General features: G+C 38.2%; 1 protein-coding gene across 1 annotated transcript in view; it reads left to right on the forward strand.

Moving 5' to 3' along the window:
- LOC145998200 (aldo-keto reductase 1B-like) overlaps window positions 1-27052 on the forward strand; it is a 34506-nt gene extending 7454 nt beyond the window's left edge. Inside the window, exons 2-7 of the mRNA XM_083134678.1 lie at window positions 478-645; window positions 5493-5609; window positions 6436-6633; window positions 18514-18720; window positions 25266-25414; window positions 26902-27052. Coding sequence (XP_082990804.1) covers window positions 478-645; window positions 5493-5609; window positions 6436-6633; window positions 18514-18720; window positions 25266-25414; window positions 26902-26944 — 882 coding nt within the window. The 3' untranslated portion in view covers window positions 26945-27052. The remainder of the gene's footprint in view (window positions 1-477; window positions 646-5492; window positions 5610-6435; window positions 6634-18513; window positions 18721-25265; window positions 25415-26901) is intronic.
- The last annotated feature ends 192 nt before the right edge of the window (window positions 27053-27244 follow it).

Here is a 27244-nt window from a genome sequence, read left to right on the forward strand (position 1 = left end):
AAAGCATAATTTTAATTATTTTTCATAGTTGACTTGGTAATTTACTTGGGTCCTAGCCATCTACAAGAAGTATGAACTTGCAATGGAATAGAATGTATACTTACTACAATGTGCATATATTTAAATGAAAGCAATGGAAAATAGCACTACATACTTTTAGTTCCTTTATTGTAACTGAAAATCATAAATATTATATTGACTAGTACATACGAGGAGGTAGGAGTTTAAAAGGTGTGTTCTGTGAATACACAAAATGGAAATCTAAATATATCAAGTAAGATGTCAGTGATGTGTGAAACATTAGATAGCCTATCTATTTCAAATTTATGAAAATGTTTAAGAAGTCTGAATATACCTGGGTAAAAGTCTCCTCAGAGGATGATGCCCATGATTTTTATGTCAGTTTTTGGTTGCAGATTTTCAAACATGTAATTTACATGTTTTTTCAGTAATCCTGCTCTTTCTCTTTCTATTCAGTCCAAAGCTGGAGAAGTAGAACAGGCTGTAAAAGATGCAATCGATCTTGGCTACAGGCACATTGACTGTGCGTTCGTGTATGGCAACGAGAACGAAGTAGGATCTGCAGTGAATGAAAAAATTGCTGATGGTACAGTGAAACGAGAAGACCTCTTCATTACAAGCAAGGTCAGTATACTTCAGAGAGAAATGCTAAAATTCCAGTAATATTCATGAAAGCAGTATCTAGAAGATGGAAGAAATGTCCATGATTGTCCTTATGTGCATCATCACTGAACTAAACTATATGAATTTATATATAGGATCTGCACTAGTTTTATTTGCAAACATGAAAATTTCACGGTGGTGATACCTGATTGTAGATTTACTCTTAACGCGTCACGCAATGACATAAGCAAAGTGAATTTAGCCCTAGAACAGACGGGTGAAAAAAAGTAATGTAAGCGGATGGGTTGGGTCTCTCAGACTCAAAGTGAAATATTTCGTTCGGAGGTACTAACATCTTAATTTTATTGAAACACACATTTCAAAACAATATTATGCTCTATATTATACACATGTAGTACTACAATTGAAACATTAAAGTGAAATATCTGCCCATTTTGTGGTTTTGTCTTTAGAAACAAAATATGAAAACCTCTCACTTCTGGACACACAACTGCTATAATTACCTTTAACTGCAACATCACATTGTTCACTAGTAGACTCTGTTTCACCTGTATTGGAAGTTTTCTGACTTGTTTCCTGAAGTTCAAAGTCGTCTTTACTCATTTCACTTTCAGTGCCATGATCACTTGCAAACATAAAATCAGGATCGGCATCACAATCATCAAAGTCACTCTACAAAAGTTCATCAATTTCTTCTTCTGCCAAGTGACGTGCCATTGTTGAGAAAACTGGTCTCGTAAACACTGATTACAGCCACAATGTTTACAAAACATACGAAACAAATGCACTGAGAACAATGCCAATTTAGCACAACTCAATATAAAACAACTTATGCGAGTGGAGGGGCTGGGTCTCTTAGACCCAAACCAAGTTTCAACATGTGTAGCAGAATGGCTAATGCAATAGTGGTCTCGATAATACAACTAGTGACACCTGCAGAATGTAGACGGAAGGTACTGAGAGCGACAGTACAGTATGTTGATAATTTTATTGGGGATTCAGAGAAATATTACCACCCAACCTGTCCATTTTAGGGTTAATATAAGCTCAGACTTTTGGCCATATCTAAGATTGATTGCTCATCTCCTTCTGTTTTTTCAATCATTTCACTATTTCATGTATTTTGAATTTTGTTTGATCTATCCTTGAATTTTGCAAGCAAGTTGATAAATGGTACTGTATATGCAGTGCTATTTTAGGGGTGTTAAAGTTCCACTGCTGTCTATAAATAATTTTTCTGTAATATAAATGATAAATATGTAAAATTAATGATAATAGCTATGCTATATACACTTCGTCATAGTGGGAGTTCTTAAAAATGATAAAAAATAGAGGCTGGTGCTATGTTGCATATTGCCAGATAACAAAATCACATATAGATATGGAATTTCATTTTAAATCATTCACCTTCATTGCATATTTAAGATAATGCTTGGGTGCTTTTGATTTGTTTTACATATGAAGGGTTCGAGTGTAAAACATGGTGACATTTTGCTCATTTCTGAGTTCATTAAGAAAAAAGGTTATTAGAAGTTATACTGCAGATAAATTGTTTTTGTGTTTTCTTTGCAAATTTCAGAAGGCTTCACTGAGCCCAATGCAAATTGTATGACATGGCAATTTCACTCGAAAATTGAAGCATGATATATTTTACAAAAATGATCGAAATGTCACCATGTTATACACCTAAGCCCTTCATATAATAAATAACTATAATTTTGAACACTGTAATGCAGTGTTGGCCCAGGTAGACTCAGCCCAGTTTTCCCCATACAGGTTTTTTTTTTCAGAAAAAAACACATTGAAAAAACCCACCAAAAACCCAAGAAACAAAAAAAGGAGTATTATATTTTTTTTTTAGATAAAGCATTGATTGATGCAGCACACTTGAACAAAGTTTATAATTTTGAAATGTGGGAGCACTTTGGTGATCAGTCACTTCCTTATGTGGGGGAAACCATACACATCATAGTTTCACCTGTGATAATCAATTGATGCAATACATGTTTGAGCATTACAAGGGAGAATTGAGTGTATTTTATTGAAATGTCATTAATTGTGGCATAATTAAATCGGAACACACTTTAACTGATTTTTGTCATTTCTCATCGTAATTGGTTCCTTGCCTATGCAGTAAAGTGTTTTTTTAGGCTATGACTGGTTAGGAGCTGTATACCCATGCAAGTTATGAACCTACAATATCTACCACAATTTCAGCTTTGTGCACGAAACTTACAAGAGTATTATGTAATTGCACTGTAATTTGAAAATAAAATTATTAAAATATGGTGCATGAGTTAGGGTGGATGGGCAGAGAGGGATAAGTCATCTATTTAATGACCATGATAACTGCTGTAAATTTAGAAGCATTTAGGTAAAATTATTTCTGCAGCTAGAAAACTTGAGCCTTGCTTGGCTAGCCACAGACAGAATATAACAATTTTGTGTTTCAATCTTATGAGACAAAGAGCCGGTCCCTGTGGCAGACTGGTTAGCACATCGGGCTACACGAATCCTGGCCTGGGCATGGATGTTTGTGACTGTCCATTCATCAATTTCATCATATCATCATCACTCATCCCCAACTTCACAAATTAGCCAAAAGTGGCACAAGAAGCGAAGTAAAATAAACCAATCAATCAATCATAAGGCAAAGAGTAAGAGAGGAAAACTGTCTGAGGATAGCGGCCAATGAGGAAATAATTATGATTAACGGCTTGCGATACAACGTAATTACAGAGGAAGTTCAAGTAACGCACGTTACAATAATATTCGAGTTTTTGAAATTGTGTTAAAATGAAAGTATTGTTTATTCCAAATATACACCGTAGTTTTCGAAAGTTGTTCAAGGGTATGAAAATGAAAATTTTGACAGTTTTGTCCACAACTATTTCCATAATTAACAACTTTTCAAACACTGAAATCTTGTCCACTCGATGCAGATTCATCACAGATTATAAGGGCACTGATATTTTGATCAATGAGCACACAGCATCAAGTAAATGATCTGTCTGCTCAACGAGCGAAAATCTTGCTCAGCGAGCATCGCTCAGATACTCGACGTACGCCATGTTTTGCGAGTCAGACCCTGTGGCCGAGTGGATAGCACATCACACTGCTAGGCCAAGGGTCCCAGAATGGAATCCCGCTCGGGCTTGGTTGTTTGTGAATGTCCATTCATCAATTTCATCACTCATCCCCTTCTTTGCAAATTAGCCAAGAGGCACAAAACGCAAAGTAAAATAAACTCAATCAATCAATGAACCATGTCTTGCGTGAAACTTTAAATTATGCTCATATTTGAGTAGGTTATATTTTGTAGATTAAGAAACACAAGTCTAAGCAATGTTACGGGATCACTTCAGTTCTAAGTTTTTAATAGAAACTGTAATATAGGGTATGTTTTAGGAAAGGTAGGGGTAAGTCACCAACTTTCACACCATGATAACTGCAGCAAATTTAGAGGTTTTTAGCTGAAATTAATCACAACTAGATACACCTCGGGAATGATTTTGTTTTGTATTTGTTCAAAGAATTTCAAGATTGTAGCTAAAAAAATGTTTTTTCATGTGCTGAAATAGATTCCAAATTCTGATGGCACTTTCAAATGCCTAAACTACATTTTAGAAAATAAACTCATTTAAGAATTTTAGTGCATAACTTAAGCTACAGTTTGACAATAAATGTTTTGAAATATAGTGTATGTTTGGGGAGAGTTGGGGACCAAATTGGAGGTCATCAATGTTTTGACCATGGGAATTGCCATTTTCATAGCAGCCAGATATTTTGGAGGATGTATAAGGTATTCCATTTGGACGAAGTCAGCCAGACAATTAAATATGGCAAACTTATAATTTGGCATGGTTAATACACAGAGAAGGTATTTATGCTTGAAACATCCAAAAATATAATGGGAAAACACAACTGTGAACAAATTGTATTGAAGCAGATTTAAAACATTGTGTTGCATAGGATTTTTTGGATTATTTAATGGTCTATGGCATATGAAATAAATGAGATAAATAATGTATTTGTAGCTTTTGTAGCATAATTCATTCCACCAAATGCACAACACTGCATTCACAAAATAATTTGCTTCATAAACTGAAGTTCAGAATGGAGTATACATTAATATTATTTACTAAAAATGTGCTGCATCTTGAAAAACATATACTTTAACATGCTTAAATTTGAGTATCGTAGTCTGCTGATTGTTGGATACACCAAAGTATGTGCCTCCTCAGGGAATGCAACACTGAAAAATGATAATAAAGCAACAGCATTAACTATTACCCCATCCAGGAAGAGTAGAATCAAACTGTTGGACAAACATTTAAGAACAGAATATGTTAACACAAATGTTAAATAGCTTTGGATTCAGTCAACTATTCCCTGACCCAATTATTTCTGGAGCAAGGTCACACATAACATCAGAGACGGGGAGGAAATCGAGTGGGCAGAGCGAGCAGTACACGTTGCTGTGAAGGATGGTAACTGCAGTCGCTTTCGCCCCCTCCATGGAATCCATTTCCCTCTCATGTGTTCATTGGTGGAGCCGTCTGGCATCACTACTTGCGCAGAGACTTGTTTTCGTTCGCCTGCTCCACAGTTAGCTGGGACGGAGTATAAAGCAATACAAGTTGAATGTTGAGATACATTACTACTAGGGGAAAAGTGTGTTTCATTCTTAAAATATATATTTTTAAACATAACCTGAAAAAAAACCAATAAAACCTAGTTTTACCCTGGTTTTATCTGAAAAGGTGGGTTTTTTAGAAAAAATCTGGGCAAAATGCCAACCCTGCTGTAATGTTATCTGAACATAGGTATTATTTCATTTACTTCAGCTTTGGAATAAATTTCATAGACCTGACATGGTGGAAGGAGCACTAAAGAAGACTTTGGACAACTTCCAACTGGATTATGTTGACCTGTACTTAATGCATTGGCCAATGGGATACAAGGTACCACTTAAGTTTATGTAGGTTAGTTATTTTAGAATAAAGTAGAAGAAAAATATGACAACTAAGAAGTATTGAGTTTAAGTGCACTTTATGCACAGATTGGCTAATCAGGACTGGACTTAACAGTTTAAAGTGGAATCCAAATGCCTATGTGATTCCTCTGGTTCTCAAACACCCTTGATTATGAGGTGATGACGTTACCACTATGCCATGGGAGAAGCCGACAAAAGTGACTTTGAAAATATATTCTACAATAGTTATGATTTACTATACTGTTCTGTACTGGTACTAAACACTACATTGATCTATAGTTATTTTCACATTTGATTCAACAAGTATAATCTCTGGGATTGTATTCTCTGTTGAACTAAACTAAATGATTATATGTAATTGATTGATTTGGTTTATGTACTTCGCTTTTCTGCCACTTTCTGCTAATTGCATAGACGAGGATGAGTGATGATATGATGACATTAATGAAGGGACACACACAAAGAACACCCATGCCTAGTCTGGAATTCGAACCTGGAACCCCTGGAGTGCTGTGCTAACTGTTCTACCACGGAGGTAATCAATTCAACAAGCATAAACTCTGGGATTTAATTCTCTCTTAAATGAAACTAAATGATTTATGATGGGAACGGCGATTACAAAAACAGAGGAACACACATGGCCAGACTAGAATCTGGATTTAGAATTTTCAGTTGCAAGATTGTGTGTCTACCACTCGATATGCTCAGCTACCTTGGTGGCTGTATTTGTACTAGAAATTGAAGAATTTAACTTGCACTTCCATCTTGGTATTAAATTGTTTTCCTTTATACAGGAAGAAGGTGGTGACATCATTCCTAGAGATGCAAATGACAAAATATTATACAGCGAAGTGGATTATGTGGATACGTGGAAAGTGCTTGAAAAGACTGTAAAGAAAGGTTTGACCAAATGCATTGGATTGTCCAATTTCAATAGCAAGCAGATTGAACGTATCTTGGCTGTTGCTGAAATCAAGCCTGTTGTTAATCAGGTAAATACTTAAAAAATCATTTTGTTGAACTGCTGTGTGAAATAGGTTTGTGTAAATGGAAGCAGGTTTTGGACATTTCGCATAGGTTCAAACAGTGGCGTGCCCAGGGGGGGTTGATGGGGGTTAAAACCCCCCCATTGGTTTCGTCATTTAAAAAAATTCAAAGCAAAAATAAATTTTATTTCATAAATGTGTTTGAGTACCAAATTGCCAATATTGTAAAATGTTTACATTTGGCAATGAGAAATGTATTGCTTCTTCAATTACTTTCGGTACTATTGGAGTTGAGTTACAGCAATGCACAGGCATTCATTCATTCCTTAGTCACTGAAAAGGAAGGATAATTTCCTTCCCAGTATGGTCAAGAAAAGAGCCGTAACCCTTGGAATGCGAACTGAAGGAATCCCTCCTCCCCTTTCTTTCACCCACGATGACCCTCTTAGGAGAATGACCCTCCCTTTCCTGTTACGACAGTGCTGCTAACTTCCCTTTTCTTTCTTTCCCCTTCTTATACCATTTATGCCAGCAGAGCAAAGTTCTGTGAGATTTGAATCACTACAATTAGTAGGCAAAGTAAGTCAAAATCTTATATCGCACCTGGATGCATATTTATTTCAAAATATCAATAATTATAATAATAATAATAATTGTTGCAGGCAGTAGCGAAGCATGGTTTTACGAAGGAGGCAAGCGATGTTTTGTACAATAGCATGCCGGGAGGAAGGGAGGGATGCGTTATATAGCCCAACTGGCCCACTCAGTTTCATAAACAAAATAAAAACAATTAATATGCCAAAATATTATACGTTTTACTCTTGTGCTCTTTACAAATTAGATATTTTCTTCTCAACAAATTTCCAGCCTTCAGTTTATTGAATTTTCTTGTAACATTTGTGAAAGATCTCACTTGAATTTCTGCGTAAATAATTTAGCAGTTGCCAACACTACTGACACTGACACTACTGGTTGCTGTCAACACTGGTGACGTAATTTGAGCTGGACCAAGCTGGATGCATGGTTCAGACATTCGACCGCCCGGTATCTTTGTCCCAAGTCCTGGTGTTCACTGGGGTTGTAGCGAGTTGCAGTCTGCAAGGTAGCAAGTCGAAGTGGTCGTGTTCTGTGTTACGTTTCTGCGTGTGTAATAGATTTTTGACGTGGAACTAAAGATGGATAGAGAAAAGAGGAGAAATACGTTATTAGATTATTTCCAAAAGAAACAAAAAATGGAAGTTGAAGCTTCACCTTCCACACATAGAGCGTCAGAAAAGGTCGATTTAAGTTCAGAGGAATTCCATCCGAATTGCGAGAGTGAAACGTGCGAACTTTCAGACTCTTGATATTCAACAAGAAGGCATAACAGAAGATATTGAAAACCTTGTTGCAAAATTATGTCAAGGAACTGTCGAGGTAAGTGACGTTCATTATTTGATAGCAGATATATCCATAGGCGGATTTAGAATTGTTTTTCTGGGAGGGCACAGCATGTGCTGTAAGCATACAATCGTGTGTGTGCAGGGGAGGGGGGTGCCCGCGTGTGTATGTCTGGAAGACGTGTGTAGGATGTCACCCTATATCACCAATAAACTTTCGCAGGGCGAGAGAACGTGAAGATGAACAAGTTTCCTCAATGATTTCAGGGGCCTCACCGATGGTGGTGTAATGAAAGAGGTCCTGGGTTTGATCCCCTGTGAAGGTGCATTGCACAGTGGTACGTATCCCGATTTAAACTTTAAGACCAGTCCCGATTAACGTATCTGAATATAAAATGGACCTTAAAATCATTTACTTTTTGTTTTGTTCACGAACCCTCGAAAAACGATATTACCTATCTTATAGATCCACCAAGGTATTTGAAACCCTGGCGTCGGAGCAGTGGCACTAATGTCGCTAGTTAAAGCCACGGGGAAGCCTGTGGTTCACGTATTTTCCGAGGTCCCAGAAAGCTTGGTGCTGCTATACAGTGTATATGTATGCAACCACATTATAAAATCACGGTTGCCATGGACAGTTTTATTATTTTGTAAGAAAGGGATAAAATTTGTATTACGACACGGGATAGACTAGGTAGGCATCCTATGAACTGTAAATATTCCCTACAAATCTTCTGAATATTTCTCTTGTACAAACGCAACAAATACAATAAGTAATATGTGTGTGCAGTAATAAATTCATTTTCTGAAAGCATCTTTTCTGGCATCAGTGGTCGAAGTAGGGGATGCTGCCTCCAGTTAAGAAAGTTTCACAAAGCATACCCCCAATTAGAATAATTTGAATATTGAGCATCCTCCACATACTGTATTGTCTCCATGTTGATCCATATAAGGATGTACCCCCTCGTATCTCCAAAATCGATCAAATATTACTTCACTTTTCGGCTACGAATTTCCATTTCGAGCACTGTCTGGCAAGATTTTGTCGGGCTCAGTGACAGATCCTGTGGTGCGGTACTGGGCTTCGGAAAAGAAGGGGGAGTGGCCCCTTCAACAGTTGGTTTCTCAGTTCCATAACGTTAACAACATACAAAATTCCTCTCCTTAGACCTAATATGAAAATGAATATGACATATTAATGACACTGTAGTAGAAAATGTTAATTACTGAAGGGGTTCGTATTTGTTTGTCGACTGTCAAACAAATGTTTTGACCAATAATATAATATTACAATGCCAAAAATGTACATAATATTTAGCAAAATCATCTCCACAACAAGTACAATGTTGATTGAATTGATGTTTTAAATCCACTTTATGCACAGTAAGGCTAATCGGGACTGGACCCAAAGTTTAAAGTGAGATCCGAACCACTATGAGCCTCCTCCGGGTATTGAACCCAGGACACCTTGATTACAAGGCGACGACGCTCACACTGAAATGAAACTGCGGTATCGTCATCTTGCAGCAATGCAAAGACGTCCAGTAAATGCTCTTGAAGCAATTGATATGTGCAGTGAAGTAATATTTCCCTGGGTAAAGACACGTTTGCGCATATTATGTACAATCCCGGTAACAACAACATCAAATGAGAAATCATTCTCAACTTTGAGGCGGTTGAAGACCTATCTTCGAAATACCATTTGCGAAGAAAGATTAAATGGGTTAGCTGCTCTGAACATTCACCGGGATATAAAAGTTACTTGTGACGACATATTGTCAGAACTCGCACAGAAACCTCGATGCCTAAATTTCAGAATTTAAATTGTTGTACTGTGGTACCTTATTTATTACTGTCTTTAAGACATCAAGTAGTCTTAATCTCTTTAATGTTGTTACAATGTTGAGTGTACATATTTTTTGTTTACAAATTATATTTGAGCAATTAAATATAAAATATTAATTATTTGGAAATATTCAAGCAGGTGCTTTTATATGATGCAATAAAAACATTAAGCATCCATAGCAAATACATTGATTGCGTTCATTGGGGTAAAATCCAAGTATATTAATTATCTAATTTATTACAAGAAATTTGACCTGTGAACTGGAAAATGTGTTGAATTCATAACCCCCCCCTTACGAAAATCCTGGGCACGCGCCTGGGTTCAAAACAGAAATACCAAAAGGTGTATTAATTCACATGCACATAAACATAACGCATTTATACGCATAGAGTGAAAACCTGGTTTTACGTTAACAGGTTTTAAATTTTCTTGCATTATACATTGAATCTTGATGGTCCCAAAGTAGCAAAATATAAAATTTTCCTGCATGGTAATTTTTGTCAGGTTGGTCCCCTAAAAGCGTATAATGGAAGTTTGACTGTAACGTTTCTGAAATGGACTTCTGCACTTACATAAAGGGCTGCTTTAGAAATAAACCACTGAGGAGTTATTGAAACAGGGGTGCTTTCACTTTGAACTGTTGAAAAGTATGAGGTATGTGGGACATATAATTACATGGCCATTTTTTCCTCAATAAAATGAAGTCCAAAGGGGATTCTGAGCTCAAAATCTCACCCTTTAGAATGCCTATGGCGACATGGAATTTTCCTTTCACAAGAAAGGGTCATGATTACTTCCCTCAGAGATAGAGAGACAGAGAGAGAGATAGATAGATAGATAGATAGATATTGATAGATACTTAGATATAGATAAATAGATTAGATAGATAGATATTGATAGATTCCTGAAAGAATCTTAAAGGTTCAGTGGACTCTCTTTAATTTGAATTACTCAATAATTCAAACAGAAGTTTATTCCTCTTGAAATCATCTTTAATGATACCAGGTGGTTATAATTAAAGTGACGGTGTTCAGAGTGGAACAGCACGGGCTGTAATGAGAGTAGCAGTCTGAAACTTCGTAGATATGCTAATGAAGCAATGCGCTCGCGAATTATGAAAAAAAAAAAAAAAAATAGTTCCAATTCTCGCCACCAGGGTAAAAAACGGCGCTGTAAGCAGTCAAAACGTGGAATTTTCCATAACTCTGACGTCAAAGTCGGTGAAATTGCCTAACCATTGTGTGAGCTCCCTGGTTGTTGTTGGTGACGCTTGTTGCTTTTTCCTTTAGTAATGTTCATGTAATTCGAATAGTGAAATTGTAGCGATATTTTATTACAAAGAGTATTGTTTTCTGCGATTTATAGTGTTTTTCCTGTAACTATACCAAGTTTTGACTGCTTACAGCGCCATTTTTTACCCTGGTGGCGAGAATTGGAACTATTTTTTTTTTCATAATTCGCGAGCGCATTGCTTCATTAGCATATCTACGAAGTTTCAGACTGCTACTCTCATTACAGCCCATGCTGTACCACTCTGAACACCGTCACTTTAATTATAACCACCTTGTACATGCTTTTATTAATTTGAACTTTTTTCGTAACCCCTTGGAGTTCGAGTTAAAAAGAGTCTACTGTACTTGTATGTTGTTTAGCATCACTTTTCTTCCATTTTTCACTAATCATGGCGATGAGGATGAGTGATCATTTGATTAAATTGGTGAAAGAGCATTCACAAAGAACATCCATGTGGAAGCTGGGACTCGAACTCAGGAACTTTGGTGGTGATATCAAAAGTTGACCACTCAACATATTCAGCCACCAAGTCAGCAATTAAATGTGAGTTTATGAGCCATGTAAATTGTATTACACACACCAGGAGCGTAATCTAGGTTATCTGCAAAGCATAGATTTTAAAATGCAGAGGAAAATCAATTAGAATATAAATTTTTTCATGATGGCCCGTCATCTTAGAAGACCTTGCAAAGGAACATAGTTGATGGGAAGTAGCATTCTGACCACTACATTCTGTACATGAGCCTTGTCTTCGCAGTTCCTTCAAATCACTGTTGTTCCAAGCATGGAATTTTCCCAGGAACAGTGAAACTATTACAGGAAAGTGGGTAAGGGAGGATTAAGACACATGTCAAGAGTCGTACAAGGAGTTGGGCAATTTGGCTGGTATATCTAACGAGAAGAGCATTCTTCTGAAACAAATTCTGGGCAAAGGAAACATTTTATGATACGTCACCCTGAAATTTACCCAAACAGATATTTAGAGCTTATCCTCACATAGAAGCTGAGTATATAGTGTCATTGCCAATAGTTCATTATGTCACCTATTTTAGTTCTCTACACAACACATTTAATGTAAAGTAAATAGATTAAGTACATAGCATAGATGTAACTTGGTAGGAGCAAGGGGGGTCACTTATCTCCTCACAATTTTCAGGTTTCTTAAAATTTACAAGTTTACTTTTGTTAACCTTCTGGGACCATAGGTGCAAAATAATAGTGTAAATTTTATGATTACTCAAATGTAAGTTATTTACAAAATAGTTCTGGAAGTATTTTTATGGGATGGAAAACTTTTCAATTCTACCTCCCACAGTTGAGGCGTAAGTTTGATTCTCTTCCTACAAAGTTAGATCCCAAGTTACGCCCATGGTACATAGTGGACCATTAACCCCTGCTAACACACCCTATGCAAGAAAACTGTCAAAGTTTTTTTCAAACAAATCGCAAGTGTTCTATGTGAGCACCTCGCATAACACGGCACACATCAAGCCGATAGTCTATCTCCTGCCAAACCTTATGTAGCATGTTGCGGTCAATATCAGCAATGGCTGCTGTGATGTGGGCACGCAGGTCATCCAATGTTGTTGGAAGTGGTGGTACGTAAACATGATGCTTGACAAAACCCCACATGAAGAAATCACATGGGGTCAAGTCGGGGGAACGAGGTGGCCAATGAAGGAGAGGTCGATCCTCCGGAGATGCACGGCCTGTCCAACGTTGTTCCAATGCCCCATTGAGATGGTCCCGAACTCTGCCATGGTAATGCGCAGGGGCACCATCCAATTGGAGAATGAAATCTGCGCTATCCTCTGCAAGCTGTGGAAGGAGCCATAGTTGCAGCATATCAAGGAAAACAAGTTCTGTCACAGTATGTTCATGGAAGAAAAAGGGCCCATAAATCTTTTCATGGGAAATGGCACAAAAGGCATTCACTTTGGGAGAATCACGTTCATGTTCCACAAATTCATGGGGATTAGCAGTTCCTCAAATCCTTACGTTGTGTCTATTCACTTTCCCTGAAAGGTGAAAAGTTGCTTCATCACTGTAAATTAACCTCTCAGAGAACCCATCCATTTCTATTAATGCGAGGAAATCAGCACAGAAGGACAAAGCATAATCAGCGTCTTTTAAGGCTTGAACTAGTTGCAAGCGGTAGGGTTTCATTTGTAAACGTTCCGCAGAACCTGCCAGACAGTTTTCTGTGGAAGGTGAAGTTCTCTCGCTGCCCAGTAGGTGGACTTCTGTGGACTCCGCATGAAACAGTGCGCACTCGTTCCACTGTCTCTTCCCCAGTTGACGGACGGCTTTAGCACCATCAATTTCACACCGTCAATTTCACATAATGGAAATCAAGTACACAAACTGTATTTTTGATTGGCAGAAAATGAATGATAAATGCATTCCGAAGATACATGTGTAATATTCATGTACAACATATGTTTTACACATATGCGACATAAAATAGAAAATACATATGGAACAAGGTAACACTAAATTGTGTACGTATTCAAAGCTTATTCAATACAAATACATTACATTACACAAAAGAAGTAGAATGCGAGCGAAGTGAGCAAGAACATTTTTAGATCCAATTTTTGCAATTGAAAAAAATAGAGATTTAATAGGGCGCAAATAATATCACGGGGCTCCAAGGCATTCTCTCTCTTTCACAACTTTGTTTCATTTAAATCATTCGGCACCCATGGCTGACTCCCGCCGCCCCTAGCTACAGCTCTGAACTTGACAAAAACGAGAAAAGCAGATAATGCGAGCAAAGCAAGCAAGAAAATTTTACAAAATGAATTTTTATTTGCATAAAATTTGAAATCGAAGGGGACTCCTATGTGCTCCCGCTGCAAGTTTCTTAGGCCGTTAATGTTTGTCCCCCCTTGCTACCCTAGAATTGACTTCCATCGAAGGTTGGAGGGGCAATGACCCCCTTCCCCCTGTGGTTGTGTCACTGTATAATACAGACATATTTAAGAAATGTATGTCTACTTTAGATACTTTAGGCTCACTGCCATTGTTAGCAGGGCTGGCTGAAGGGGGGGGGGATCGAACCGTGCCACTGCCCAGAGCGGCAAATTTTCAGGGTGGCAAAATTTGAAAAGAAGGAAAAAATAAGCCTATTGAAAACTTGAAAGTTTCGTATTATAGGACTATTATCTTATATAACTTGGAAGTTATTATATGCCAACCCACTGTTTTGAAGGAACATATCAGTAGTCTCACTTTAAAACCACTGAGTGCCACACACCGGACCCTGTGGCAGAGTGGTGAGCACATCGCGCTGCGATGTCAAGGGTCTCGGGTTCGAATCCCACTCGGGCTTGGTTGTTTGTGAATGTCCATTCATCCATTTCATCACTCATCCCCATCTTCGCAAATTAGCCAAGAGGCACAAAACGCGAAGTAAAATAAACTAAATCAATCAATCATTGAGTGCCACAAGGTGGGAAAGCAGATTCGATGCCTTAACTCCGGTGAGATATCAAGTGGGAGAGGTCTATGATGCGCTCCTTCAAATAATTAATGACAATAAAACTGTCTAATGGTCGCAAATGAGGCTCAGTGTATTGCAAATCAGTTGTGTGGCTTTACATTTCTTTGCTCACTAGTTATCTGGTACGACTTTTTAACTTCACGCAATGCAATGAGCAAATATCTTCAAAACATTAATCTACGATGTGTTAGAGTAAGGTGCTGTTTTTGAAATATAACAACGCTTTGAAAACAGCAGGAGTGATAAAAATTTCAAAGTTTCTTAGATGCCTGGCACTCGTGGAGGTGGCGGGGGCGGCGACCTGTGAGTCCCGGTTGGTGAGAAAGAATTGGCATTGAATTTAGATATAGACGATCCAAAGATAGGCAACACTGTACAGGTCCGAAATCGAAAGAAGAAGCAGTTTCAGAGTATGATGAAACTGTTGAAGATCCACAAAAACTGTACAAAGTTTGCATTACCAGGTCCTGGACGATTATTTTAGCTCTAAAACAAAGATTTGAGCAGCTTAAACATAAGGAATTTTCAATTTCTTTCATGATATTAGTAAGCATAAAGACCATCGAATCTTTTGTCTGAAAGGTGTAGAAATCTTGCCTGAATGTTAACACATGAAGGCTGCCGAATTTATAGATGAACTAAAAGTGCTTTCGGCTGTAATAAAACATTTACACCAAAGGAGACCTTAAGCTGATAAAGGGTCATGATTTTGCACCTAATGTGAGTGTAGAACTTCGAATTTATTAACTTTGTCGGTAACCGTGGCAAGTGGCGAAAAAAGTTTTTTTTTTTTTTAATTAAGGCTAATAAAAATACTATCTTCGATCAATCATGTCTGAAACACACTTGTTTCCATTTTCGAAAGAGAGCAGCATCTGCCGCCACCACCCAGGGTGGCAAAATGTCTAGCGCCGACCCTGATTGTTAGTCAACCTTATTCTGCACAGTTTGTCTGCTCGACTAACCTTGTATTAATGTGAAAACCAGTCGCCCCCTATCCATCCAAACCGATTCTAAAGGCATAAGAGGTGGTGTTTCATTTCAACCCTATCGCCGCGATCACCCACAGGTAGGTAAAAAACTAAACATAATAACCAAAAATAAAAATCAATAACAAGTCAGTCAAACTATACGATCCCCCCATTTTTGTGTGAAGAGATATAGAATTGGTATAAAATGTTGTCCCCCCAAAAATATTTGCATGTCGCAGGCGCGTCATGAAACCCTCCCAGTTGGGCATCCCGGGGGGGAAGACTATGTGTTAAATTTAACTAAAAAAAGAACTTCCCACTCATTTAAAAGAAATCATGGGGAAAGGTTAAAAGTTTGCTATTGGGGGGATAAAATCGAAAAAGAAGTATTTATTATAGCAGCGGAAGGAATAGGGGCAATGTTGGATGACAAGGAGGAGGTTAAACAAAGGATTCATGGCATTATGGAGCAACAGATTAGAAAGGAAAATGGTAAAGAGGGGAGTAATAAAACGGGGAAAAAAGGGAGGGATAAGGAGCATGAGTGCTATAAAAAGGAGTTGAACAATGTTAAGAAATGGGATAAAGCCAATAATGTTCTTTTAATTCATTCAGATAAAGAGAATAAAATGGTCGTTATGGATAAAGAAGAGTACAATAGGAAAATGGAGGAGTGTTTTTGCAGCGATGATTTTAAGAAGGTAGGGCAGAATCAGATTAATAAAATAAGAAGGGAAATAAGGAAGGGGATAGAAACAAGCATTATGTTGGCAAGGGTAGAGAAAAAGAGGTTAATTGAAGAATGTAAGAAAGGGGATATCCCAATAGCATTCGGGATACCAAAAACCCACAAACAGGGAACCCCGTTAAGACCAATCATTCCTATGTGCATACACCTGGGATATAAATTAGCTAAGACTCTCGTCTCGAAAATCAAGGGGCTTGGGGAAAATACGGAGTTCATTGTCAAGAATTCCTGGGATGTAAAGAATGAAATAGAAAAACTTGAGATTACAAGCATGGATAAGATCATGAGCTTTGATGTCGTCAACCTATATCCAAGTGTTCCCAGAGACAAAGCTGCAGATTGCCTGCAAAGGTGGTTGATGGGAAAAGGGATTAGGGTTTTTGTAGCATGGGAATATGTAAGGTGGTTCCACCTATGCACTGGGTATAATTATTTTTGTTGTAATGGAAAGATTTATGTTCAAAAAGAGGGATTAGCAATGGGGAATCCAGTTTCCAGAATAATATCTAGTATTTTTCTACATAATATAGAAAGCGCAGCAATGAACCAAATGAAAAGTGAGGTAAAATTTAATGGAAGATATGTTGACGACATTTTGATCATTGGGGAGGAGAAGGCCTTAGAGAGAATGCTTAGTATAATGGGAGAGCATGAACAGCGGATTAAATTCACAAGGGAGGAAATGAAGGAAGACAAGATAAGTTTTTGATTCATAGAGAAGGCAAGAGTATAAGGACCGGGGTTTTCCACAAAGCCTTGTCCGAGGAATTGTACATTAACAGTGAATCCGTCCATGCAAAAGAACTAAAGGTAACGTTTTTCTAAATTTCTTTATTCGAGCAATAAGGTTATGTAACCATAGGGGAGATTTGAAAAAAGAGGTAGATTGGATAATGAGGGTGGGAGAAAGGAATGAATACAAAGAATCCGATTTGAGGATGAGCACAGAAAATTTGCGAAAAAAAAAAGTTTGATTGCACGTGGAAGGATAGAGGCCTGAAAGGGGGGAAGGAGAAAGAGAAGGAAGAAGAGGGGAAGTTCAGATATATAGGAATCCCATATTTCAAAGGCGTTTCGGAGAGGGTGGAAAAGCTAGTAAGGGGATATGGAATTAAGTGTGGAATGAAAGCTCCGAGAACCTTGATAAAACACTTCACTGAGTACAAGAAAGATGGAAAAGGTAAAGAAAAAGAGGGGGAAGAAAGGTATTTGCAGTATTAAATGTGAGTGTAACAAGGAATATATTGGTCAAATGGGTAGGAGTATGGATATAAGATGGAAGGAGCACGACAAGGATATAAGGGAGGAAGTCCCTAGAACAGGACTGTCTGAGCATATAATTGAGGAGGGACATGAAATTAAAAAACGAGAAGTGGTTTGGGAGGAAAATAAACCAATTAGGAGGAATGTGTATGAAGCTTCCCACATTTACAAGGGTAGGGATAATAAATTGAACAGAGATGATGGAAATGTGGATGAGATTTGGATAGGGATGTTTAAAAAATGGGAAAAGCGCGAATACAAGAAAATAAGTTTCCATGTTACCCCAGACATAATTCGCGAGGCTCAAGAAATATGCGAGTTTGAATTCGATGTGACGTAAGCGGGAAGGGGAAATGTAGGGGAAGTGTGTGAGGGGGAAACTGCATGCGGACAACTTCCTGCATTCAGCGAGGAGTCATCCTGAAGTCAATATAGGGAAATGAAATGGTGTGCGCCTTTTTACCTTTTTAATTTGAAATGGTTCTTTTAGATTGAGAATGTTTTTATTGTTGTGATTTTAAACAGTCATGGGGGATGGGAGTTTTAATAGTTTTAGCAAATTTTCCAAATTCTTCCTTCACCAAAGTCATACCGTATCCTTTTCCTGGCTTTTGAAGAGATTTGACATAGCTATGGAGTATTTCAGATAGCCTAAAAAAAGAACCTGAGGAAGGGAACAGTAGTTTCCCAAAATGCCGTTCAAGAAAAAATAGATACTCACCTAAACGTAAGTACAAGAAGTTTTGTATTTTTAAATATTTTTGAGAATACGTATTAATTTGGGCAATGAAATTCACTACTATAATAACCTATGTGGATAGTTTAATATTTAATGTAGGAGAAATGTTCACTGTTTAGTAATGTATTTTTTTTATGTGCAGATCGAATCTCATCCTTACCTAAACCAGAAGAGACTGATTGAGTTCTGCAAGTCCAAAGGCATTGCATTGATTGCCTACAGTCCACTGGGATCTCCACATCGTCCTTGGGTGAAGCCTGATGAACCAGCACTTTTGGAAGACCCGAAGCTGAAAGCTCTGGGACAGAAGTATAACAAAACTTCTCCGCAAATACTACTTAAGTACCAGGTATGCATTTTGTTGCTATTATGATAGTGGTCTATTCAGAAATGTCACTTTGGGTGGACAAATTTTAATCTTTCATCTCATCAAGCAAAGAATCTATCCTTAGTATAGGTGTGTGTGGTGACATTTTGGGTCAGGCAAGTGACTGAATTATTCTGTTGCACAAAAATATGTAATAACTAGCTGATCACCTGGCGTTGCCCAGGTATTTATTTATCCCAATCTTCTATTAGACAGGAAAATAATGAATTCTAACTATAGTGTAAAATGTACGTAACTAATTTTATTTACAGGTATTTAAAAGTATAAGTACAGGATAAAGGTAAAAAAAGGTAAAGTGTTCCCCTGTGCATAGCACAACACCATGAAGGCGTATAGGGGGTGTGGGAGTAACGCCCCACACTTTCTTGATCCGGTCGTGAGTGGGGGTGATGTGATCAGCATCACGCCCTTGACCGCCTTTACCCCCCAGGGTTTCCCCCAGGTACCCATGTTATTCGATGCTGGGTGGGCACCGGGGCCGCTTCCACTGTTAGAAAAGTTCCCAGATTTGTACAGAATACAAATTATAAAGTAAAATCTTTTACAGATTCACTGTAATATTAATTTAACTCAAAACTTGATTATAAACAACGTTTTTAGTTTCACCTCCAGGAGCAAGAATGAATAAATTGAACGGCATTAGGGGGTGTCACTATTTACCTTAGCGACCCCGAAAGCTATGGATTCCACACTAATATCGGCTGTTTTCGATTATTTTTACATGTCACCCCTTCGCACCCCCACCCCTAGGGGTGTCAGGGGTGTCTTATTCCCACAGTATTTCTTTCCAGATTGTAAGTCATACGTGTACCAAATTTGGTTGAAATTACTCCAGGCGTTCAAGAGTTATGCCAGAAGAAACATACATACATTAATACACACATACATCCATTTATACAGGGTGTCCATAAAGTCTCATCCCACCCTGGATATTGTGAGAACGGCTGTAAGTTGGAAGAAATGGCGAAACACGTATTCCATGATGTACAGGGGTAAATGTTTTGAGGCCAACCATTCCCTACCTGCCCCCCCCCCCAAGGGGGTAGGCTGGGGTCGACTCATTTTTTTCAAATAGCAAGGGGGGTCGAAGAATATGTCGTTTGAAAGGTCTTATCATAACAACAATAATACAGCAAATCTGGGGTGTCTACGTGGCTCCTATTGACAATGGCGTGAAATCAAATGTTGAACATGACCAGCATTGGACAGGACTCCCAACTCCTACAGTAGTAATCCTAGAGAACAGTGGGAGCTGGAAAAATGTTCCTACACTGTAGCATGATTCGGAGATATCCTAGCAGTGTCTACAAATACATACACCCCCCCCCCCCCCCAAGAGATGGCAAGCGTCCGTACACAAAACCGCATATCATCGTGGCCCCTGAGATTGCACACGGACCGACATGCACAATCACAACTCAAGGCAAATGGTGAAGGAGGCACGTAGTTACATGTACAATGTCAACTGAAGGCAAATTGGGGGGGGGGGGGGGTTACAAGATGTTGCAACACGTACACCACTAAAAGTCAAATTGAGTTTACCTACTATTTACAGAAGATGTTCGAAATGAGCCCTATTCACTTCTTGGCAGTAGAACAGACGAGTATGAAATGCACGTCGCACTTTGCTGAATGTGTCTGCTGAAATGTCTCTACAGGCTATTATTCTTTGTTGCAGATCAGGAAGACTACTAGGTTCTGTTTTGTACACAACAGATTTAAGGTGTCCCCAAAGGAAAAAATCGTTCGGAGACAAATCAGGCGATCTCGCAGGCCATTCGATGGTACCACGACGGCCTATCCACCTATTGGGATAAAATTAGTTCAAGTACTCATGTACGTCTCGGCTGTAGTGTGCAGGACATCCATCTTGCTGAAAAACTATATTGTCTGAGTTTTCTACAAAGTCCGTTACCAAGGGATCCACTGTGTCACATAGAATTTGCAGGTACAGATTACCGTTTAAATTGCCATTAAGCAATAGGGGTTCAATTATGTGGTTTCCTAAAATACCTGCCCACACATTAACCTTCTCAGGTCTTTGCGTATGGACTTCCCTCACAACATGGGGATTAACATCTGTCCATACTCGAACATTGTGTTTATTAACACAGCCATTTAGGAAAAATGAACTTTAGTTACTTAACCAGATGTTGTGTAAGAAGTTCTCGTTGTTAGCAATCCTGTCGCACATAATTTCACAAAACTCAATTCGTCTATTGAAATCATCATCTCCTAGTTCTTGCTTTATATGCATTTTGTAAGGATGAAATTTGTGTAATTTTAACACCTTACTGATAGAACTCCGTAGAATGTTACTTGCTTCTTCTATATGTCTGAGAGACATTTCAGGGTTTACAGTCATGCGTCCTATAACTTCCAACACACTGGACGTTGTCTGTCATTGACGCTTTGCGTTTCACGGAATTTTTTCACAAGGTCTGAAACATGCTTATGGTCAATACTAGGGCGTTGGAGATACAATTCGTTAAATTGTCTAGCAGTGGCATGGTAGTTTCTGCCACATTCACCGAAAAGAAAGATAATTTCCATTTTGTCTGTGCCAGAACGTGCCCTTCTGGCACCATTATTTTTTCTTGTCATTGCAAACACTTTAACCACCAATACACACACATAAACAGAACCACGGTAACGGAAGATACAGGAAACACGTTAGTAGCACACAGTGTGTATGATAGTACAACTCTTCTACGTCCAGTATTTCAAAGTCACTTTGAACTTTTGCGTTCCGGTCTGTTTGCTTATGAGAACACAAGCAGAATGGTCCTGTTGAATCTTCATCACGGTAGTAACACTGATTACTTGGTCTGGTTTGATACTCCGTCTGCATTCTCCTTCAAACAGTGAATGGGGCTCATCTCGAACATCTATAAATAGTAGGTAAGCTCAATTTGACTTTCAGTGGTACGCGTTGTTTCATCTTGTAAATCCCCCCTCCCCCCATTTGCCTTCAGTTCACATTGTACATGTAACTACGTGCCTCCTTCACCATTTGCCTTGATTTGCGATTGTGCATGCCGGTCCGTGTCCTCCTGGTAGCAATCTCAAGGGGCACGATGATATGCGGTTTTGTGTACGGACGCTTGCCATCTCTTGGAGGGGGGGGGGGTGTATGTATTTGTAGACACTGCTAGGATGTCTCCGAATCATGCTACAGTGTAGGAACATTTTTCCAGCTCCCACTGTTGTCTAGGATTACTACTGTAGGAGTTGGGAGTCCTGTCCAATGCTGGTCATGTTCAACATTTGATTTCACGCCATTGTCTATTGGAGCTACGTAGAGACCCCGGATTTGCTGTATTATTGTTCTTATGATAGACCTTTCAAACAACAACTTCTTCGACCCCCCTTGCTGTTTGAAAAAAATGAGTCGATCCCAGCCTACCCCTTGTGGGGAGCCCGGGTAGGGAATGGTTGGCCTCAAAACGTTTCCCCCTGAACATCTTGGAATACGTGTTTCACCATTTCTTCCTATTTACAGCCGTTCTCAATATACCCAGGTTGGGGTGAACCTTTATGGACACCCTGTATATATATGTAGATAATTTTATAACTGCCATTTTGATATTAAAATACATATGCAAGTTGAAACTTGCAATTCAAAGTAACTTATTAAAAGTATTAAGAACCCTTTCGATTGAGTAGAAGTTATACCTCTTTGATTATGTAAAAATTGGTCTCTTTGAGGTTAAATATTTCCTTTTTTAAATTGTAGATACTGACTGATTTAAATGTACATGATGAATATAGTGTTTAAAATGGGAGGGCACCATTCCCTCAGCTAGGATAATTTACATAAGAAGCCTTTTCCCTGCCTATTCCCAAGACTCAAACAAAACTATTAAGAATTCAACTGCTGAAATATATAAATATATTTATGGACTATCCTGTAACTTCTTGGTTTGAGTTGGTGTTTTAAGTCCACTTTATGCATAGTAAGGCTAATCGGGACTGGACCTACAGTTTAAAGTGGGATCCGAACCACTTGTGCCTCCACCGGGTATCGAACCTGGGACCCCTTGATTACAAGGCAATGACGCTACCACTGCGCCATGGGGGAGGTCCTCCTGTAACTTCTTAAACTATATATCAAGAAGATATTTAATTTATTCGCAAGAAATTGTAGGTTTATAACTAGTTGACATGGAAAATTTCCATCATGTGCCTTTTGTTTGATTGTAGGATTTGCTGACCTCACTTTAGAGATATGTTAAAAATACTTGTAGATTGAGCACGGATACTAAGATGTAACCAAATAGTACTTAAATGTATACTAGAGATGTGCAGGATGGATATTTTAAGAATCCAGACATTCGGGATGGGCAAAATTTGCCATTTCCCAATTAAGTCTGGACATTTTCAGGACAAGAATAACGATATTGAAAAGTGACAACATTCGGTTCCTTTTACTTGAGTCAGTATGTCTTTTTTTATGTATATCTTGCAAAAGTAGGAGAAACACATTGCGATTTGCAGAGTCTTAAAATATTTTGTAAGTCTCTTGGAGTTGTGTTTTACACATTTGATTGCTTCTTCTGCGAGTCAGTAAGATTTTGACGAGAATTTTGGAACAAATAGTTCCTTGTAATTGTGTGATTTCAATTCTTTTTTAAAAATACGTTGAAAATTTGGTGAATGGTGAGTTCATTTTTACTTTCATTATAGGACAGGAAGAGTTGTAGAAAGTGGTGGAGGAACAGGATAAATGGTGTATCCTCGTTTATCTGCAGAATAATATTTTGGTGCATTTACTTCAAGAGTCTAAGCTTGTAATTCTATGTGATAATTTCTCTCATTCTTTTTAGTTTATTTCCTTTAATAGCTAATAAGAATGTCTGAAATGGACATATTTATGTTCATACATATTTCGCCTGATTTCCAGTAAGTGCTAGTGTAATTCAACTTTGATTTACATCAATAATTCTTGTAATATCATTGGTTTTGATAGGGCGGCAGTGTATGCTGCACACGGAATGTTTGTGCTACTATGAGGACGAGAATGGCAGAGGGTTAAAGTGTGGGTGGAAATAAAAGGTGTAAGGCATTATGGTTGGGAATTATTTTTCCAATCCTGGTACCAACATTTTGGGATCCCATGCACCCTCTAATGTATACAACTGGAACTCTTGCACTCATTTTTGAGTTGTTTTACACCATTGCCTCACAACTTCATGTTGACTTCATCAAACCATCCTCTTGGTAGTGCTGTTGACTTTCATATTATCTTTTAATATAAACTAAAAATAAACTCCATGGCACAGCAGCCCCCTTAGGGCCAGGGCCTGCCAGAGGCTTTTCATTGGACCTCACATGGTCAGTGTTTAGAGTCCCATCACCACTGCTTTCTGGCTTTCATAACTGGAGCCCACTACTTCTTTTTCAAGTAGCTCCCCAATTGTCTTCATGTCGCTGGGCCAATGCTGAAATTTTGGAGGCTCCGAATCGAACCCAGGACCGTACACACCAAAGGCAAAAATGCTAACCGTTTGGCTGTGCGGGAGCCCATGAACATTTCATATGCAACTCACATATCCCATTATGGTATCAAGTGTATGAGCATGAAACACTCCACATAGGTACCATTCCCTGAATCCGCTGAGCAGCCATGTGTGAACCAAGCAAAATGTTTCTTCCATTCACCTCCGTCATCACTATTTTAAGTCTCCAGGTGCGTCTGCATAGAAGACAAATGTTTTCATTATCTCCTGATCTACCACTTCTCTCTTTCCACCGTGTTCCAATCCTGACCTCCTCTTTGCACACTCTCCACTATCTGGTCTTCCTGTCAGTCTCTTCCCCACCTCTTGTGTAGTTTATGCTGCCTCTGGCAGACTATCTGACCCCTTCCTCTCCGTATATCCAAACAGTCTAATCTGCACCTGAAAAATTCTCTCTACATACTAGGTATGGCTGGATAACGGATATTCAGATAATCCGTGTATGCAGGTTACTATAAGCTCAGCAAGTTATTCTGATAAGAATGGTTTCTGAAATTAAGGAAATAATTACCAAGTAAAGGTTCAAGATTATCCTTACGCAAATGACCCACAGTGAAAGTATAAGCAAAAAAAAATATGTTAATACTGAACAAATATTTAAAGAATATGCAGAGTATCCGAAAATGAATAAACGGATAGATTTTGGATAACAGATTTGTTGAGAATACAAACATGCTGAATAACACAATATGCGGAGGGGCCAGAATAATGCACACATTTGGATATACAGATATTTCGGATATCTGGATAATTTGAATATTAAGGATATATGGGTATCTGAATATCCAGAAAATTATACAATATCTGGATACATTTTTATCTACATTTGGCCATCCCTAGTACATACACCTCCAGTTGCTATTAATTACATGGTATATCTTATAGTTTGTATTTATATTCCACCTACTGATTACCACTTCTTAACATTATGTTTTGTGGCATTTCTATTGTACACAAGCATATTAAAACTTTTTGTGTGCTTCGCAGGTTCAACGTGGTGTTGTAACAATTCCAAAGTCTGTGACGAAATCACGGATTCAACAAAATGCAGACATATTTGATTTTAAACTTACTGCAGAAGACGTCGCTTACATTGATACCTTTGATTGTAATGGAAGATTCTGCCATCTCTCATGGTAAGTTGAAGGAGTGTTATGAGGATTCCAGGGGAGAAATAATGCAGTTAAACAAAGGCTTCATTGCGATGTAGTGCAGTGTTTCAATGTAGTTGGAACAGAATGTAGAATCAAAGTCCACTTTATGTACAAGTAGGCTAATCAAGACTTGACCTACAGTTTAAAGTGGGATCTAACCTAGGATTCCTTGAATATAATGTTGTAGCATTACCACTAAGCCATCACAGAAGCCAGTGACACAAACTTTTGAAAAACATGGGTGGGCTGAACTAGGGGATTTGTTTTATGACTTTATGCAAAAATATATGTCATGTAGGCTGAGCATTTACCTTAAAAATGCATGTTTTTGTTTCTTGACCAGAAAATGTAGGCTTTTACATTTTTTTTTAATCCCCACCCACCTCGAGGTCCAAAAGAGGAATGTTTACTATCCATTAAAAAAAATCCCCAATTCAGTGCTTCCCGGTGGCATAGTGGTAACATCACTTTATACTGAAAGGGTCTAAGGTTCAGTACCCAGTTGAGGCATATAGCAGTTCGGTTTCCAATTTAAACTGTAGGTCCAGTCTGAATTAGCCTATCTGTGCATAAAGTGGACTTAAAACAAAAACTCAAGATGGTATTTTTTGAATGTCTGTGTATAATATGTATATGAAACTGGTTGTTGACTTTCTGGAAGGCACACACAAGCCTGCTTGCTCTCCAGATTTAAATCCAATCAGGCATGTTTCGGATGCTATGGAAGACATGTTGCCTCACACAAATATTCACCAACCACTCTCCATGTCCTACACTCCAACAAGAATGGAAGGGACCTCTACCAACCTTGTGTGGGGCTTTATTCACAGCATGAGCATGTCAGTGGACACTCTAAATGTGGATATTACATAGCTGAGTTCTAGGAAGGGTTGGATATACACAGTATTTTGTAATTAATGTTTTTAATCTTCATTAAAGAAGTTATTTGAAGAAAAGTGATAATGGGGGGGGGGGGGTAAGGGTCATTTTAAAGGGGTTTGCATTTGCCACTTTGGTTTTCCTGAGATCTTTACTGCTTTCATTTGCAAATTTTCATTTACAAAATTTTGGGAGGGGCTGTAGCCCCATCCACTTTCCCTCTGTGCGTGCCAGTGTATGGATCTCTCGACAGCTGTAAAGACAAATCTGAAATGTGTTGAACTAGTGAGCACTTGAAAAAGGCAATACACTACATGTACAGGTTCGGTGTTATTACTTTCAGTAATGCAAAACTACCTTGTTCTTCTGTATTTATATTATGGATAAGGAAGAGAAAGCCTTCTTTTATTATTGAGCGAATTGTTTGCGTGCATAGTTCCTTGCACAACTCACAACTGCGTAATTTATTTTACATGCTCAAGCTTTGAAAGAAAAATCTATACACTATGGACAGAATTTTTATTGCACAGTATAGATTCCTTGACCAAGCTAATGTTTTTTTCTCTCTCTCTCTCTCTCTCTCGTTTCAGGGTGAGTGACCATCCACATTACCCATTCCATGCTGACTTTTGAAGAGTGCTCTAAAGGTACAAGGTTCAATTACCATATACATAAGGTAAGCAGACAGCAACATTTGAAAATGTACATTGTGTTTTTCAAGGAATAAACCAACAGTTCACGTACTTCATTTTTCCATTGATGAACAATTCTTGAGTATTTTCCTGCATTTGGGTTATTTAAAGTTGGTATTGTGGCAAGCAGTTGAAATACAGTATGTTCATAAAGTCAAAAAAAAATAAAAAAAATTGCAAGTCTTTCAAAAATTTTTATATCTATAACTATACATACTACGCATCTCAGACATACACAGAA

The sequence above is a fragment of the Lepisma saccharinum genome, chromosome 1 (genome assembly GCF_977018435.1).
Source record: "Lepisma saccharinum chromosome 1, izLepSacc3.1, whole genome shotgun sequence".
Classification (NCBI taxonomy): Eukaryota; Metazoa; Arthropoda; class Insecta; order Zygentoma; family Lepismatidae; genus Lepisma; species Lepisma saccharinum.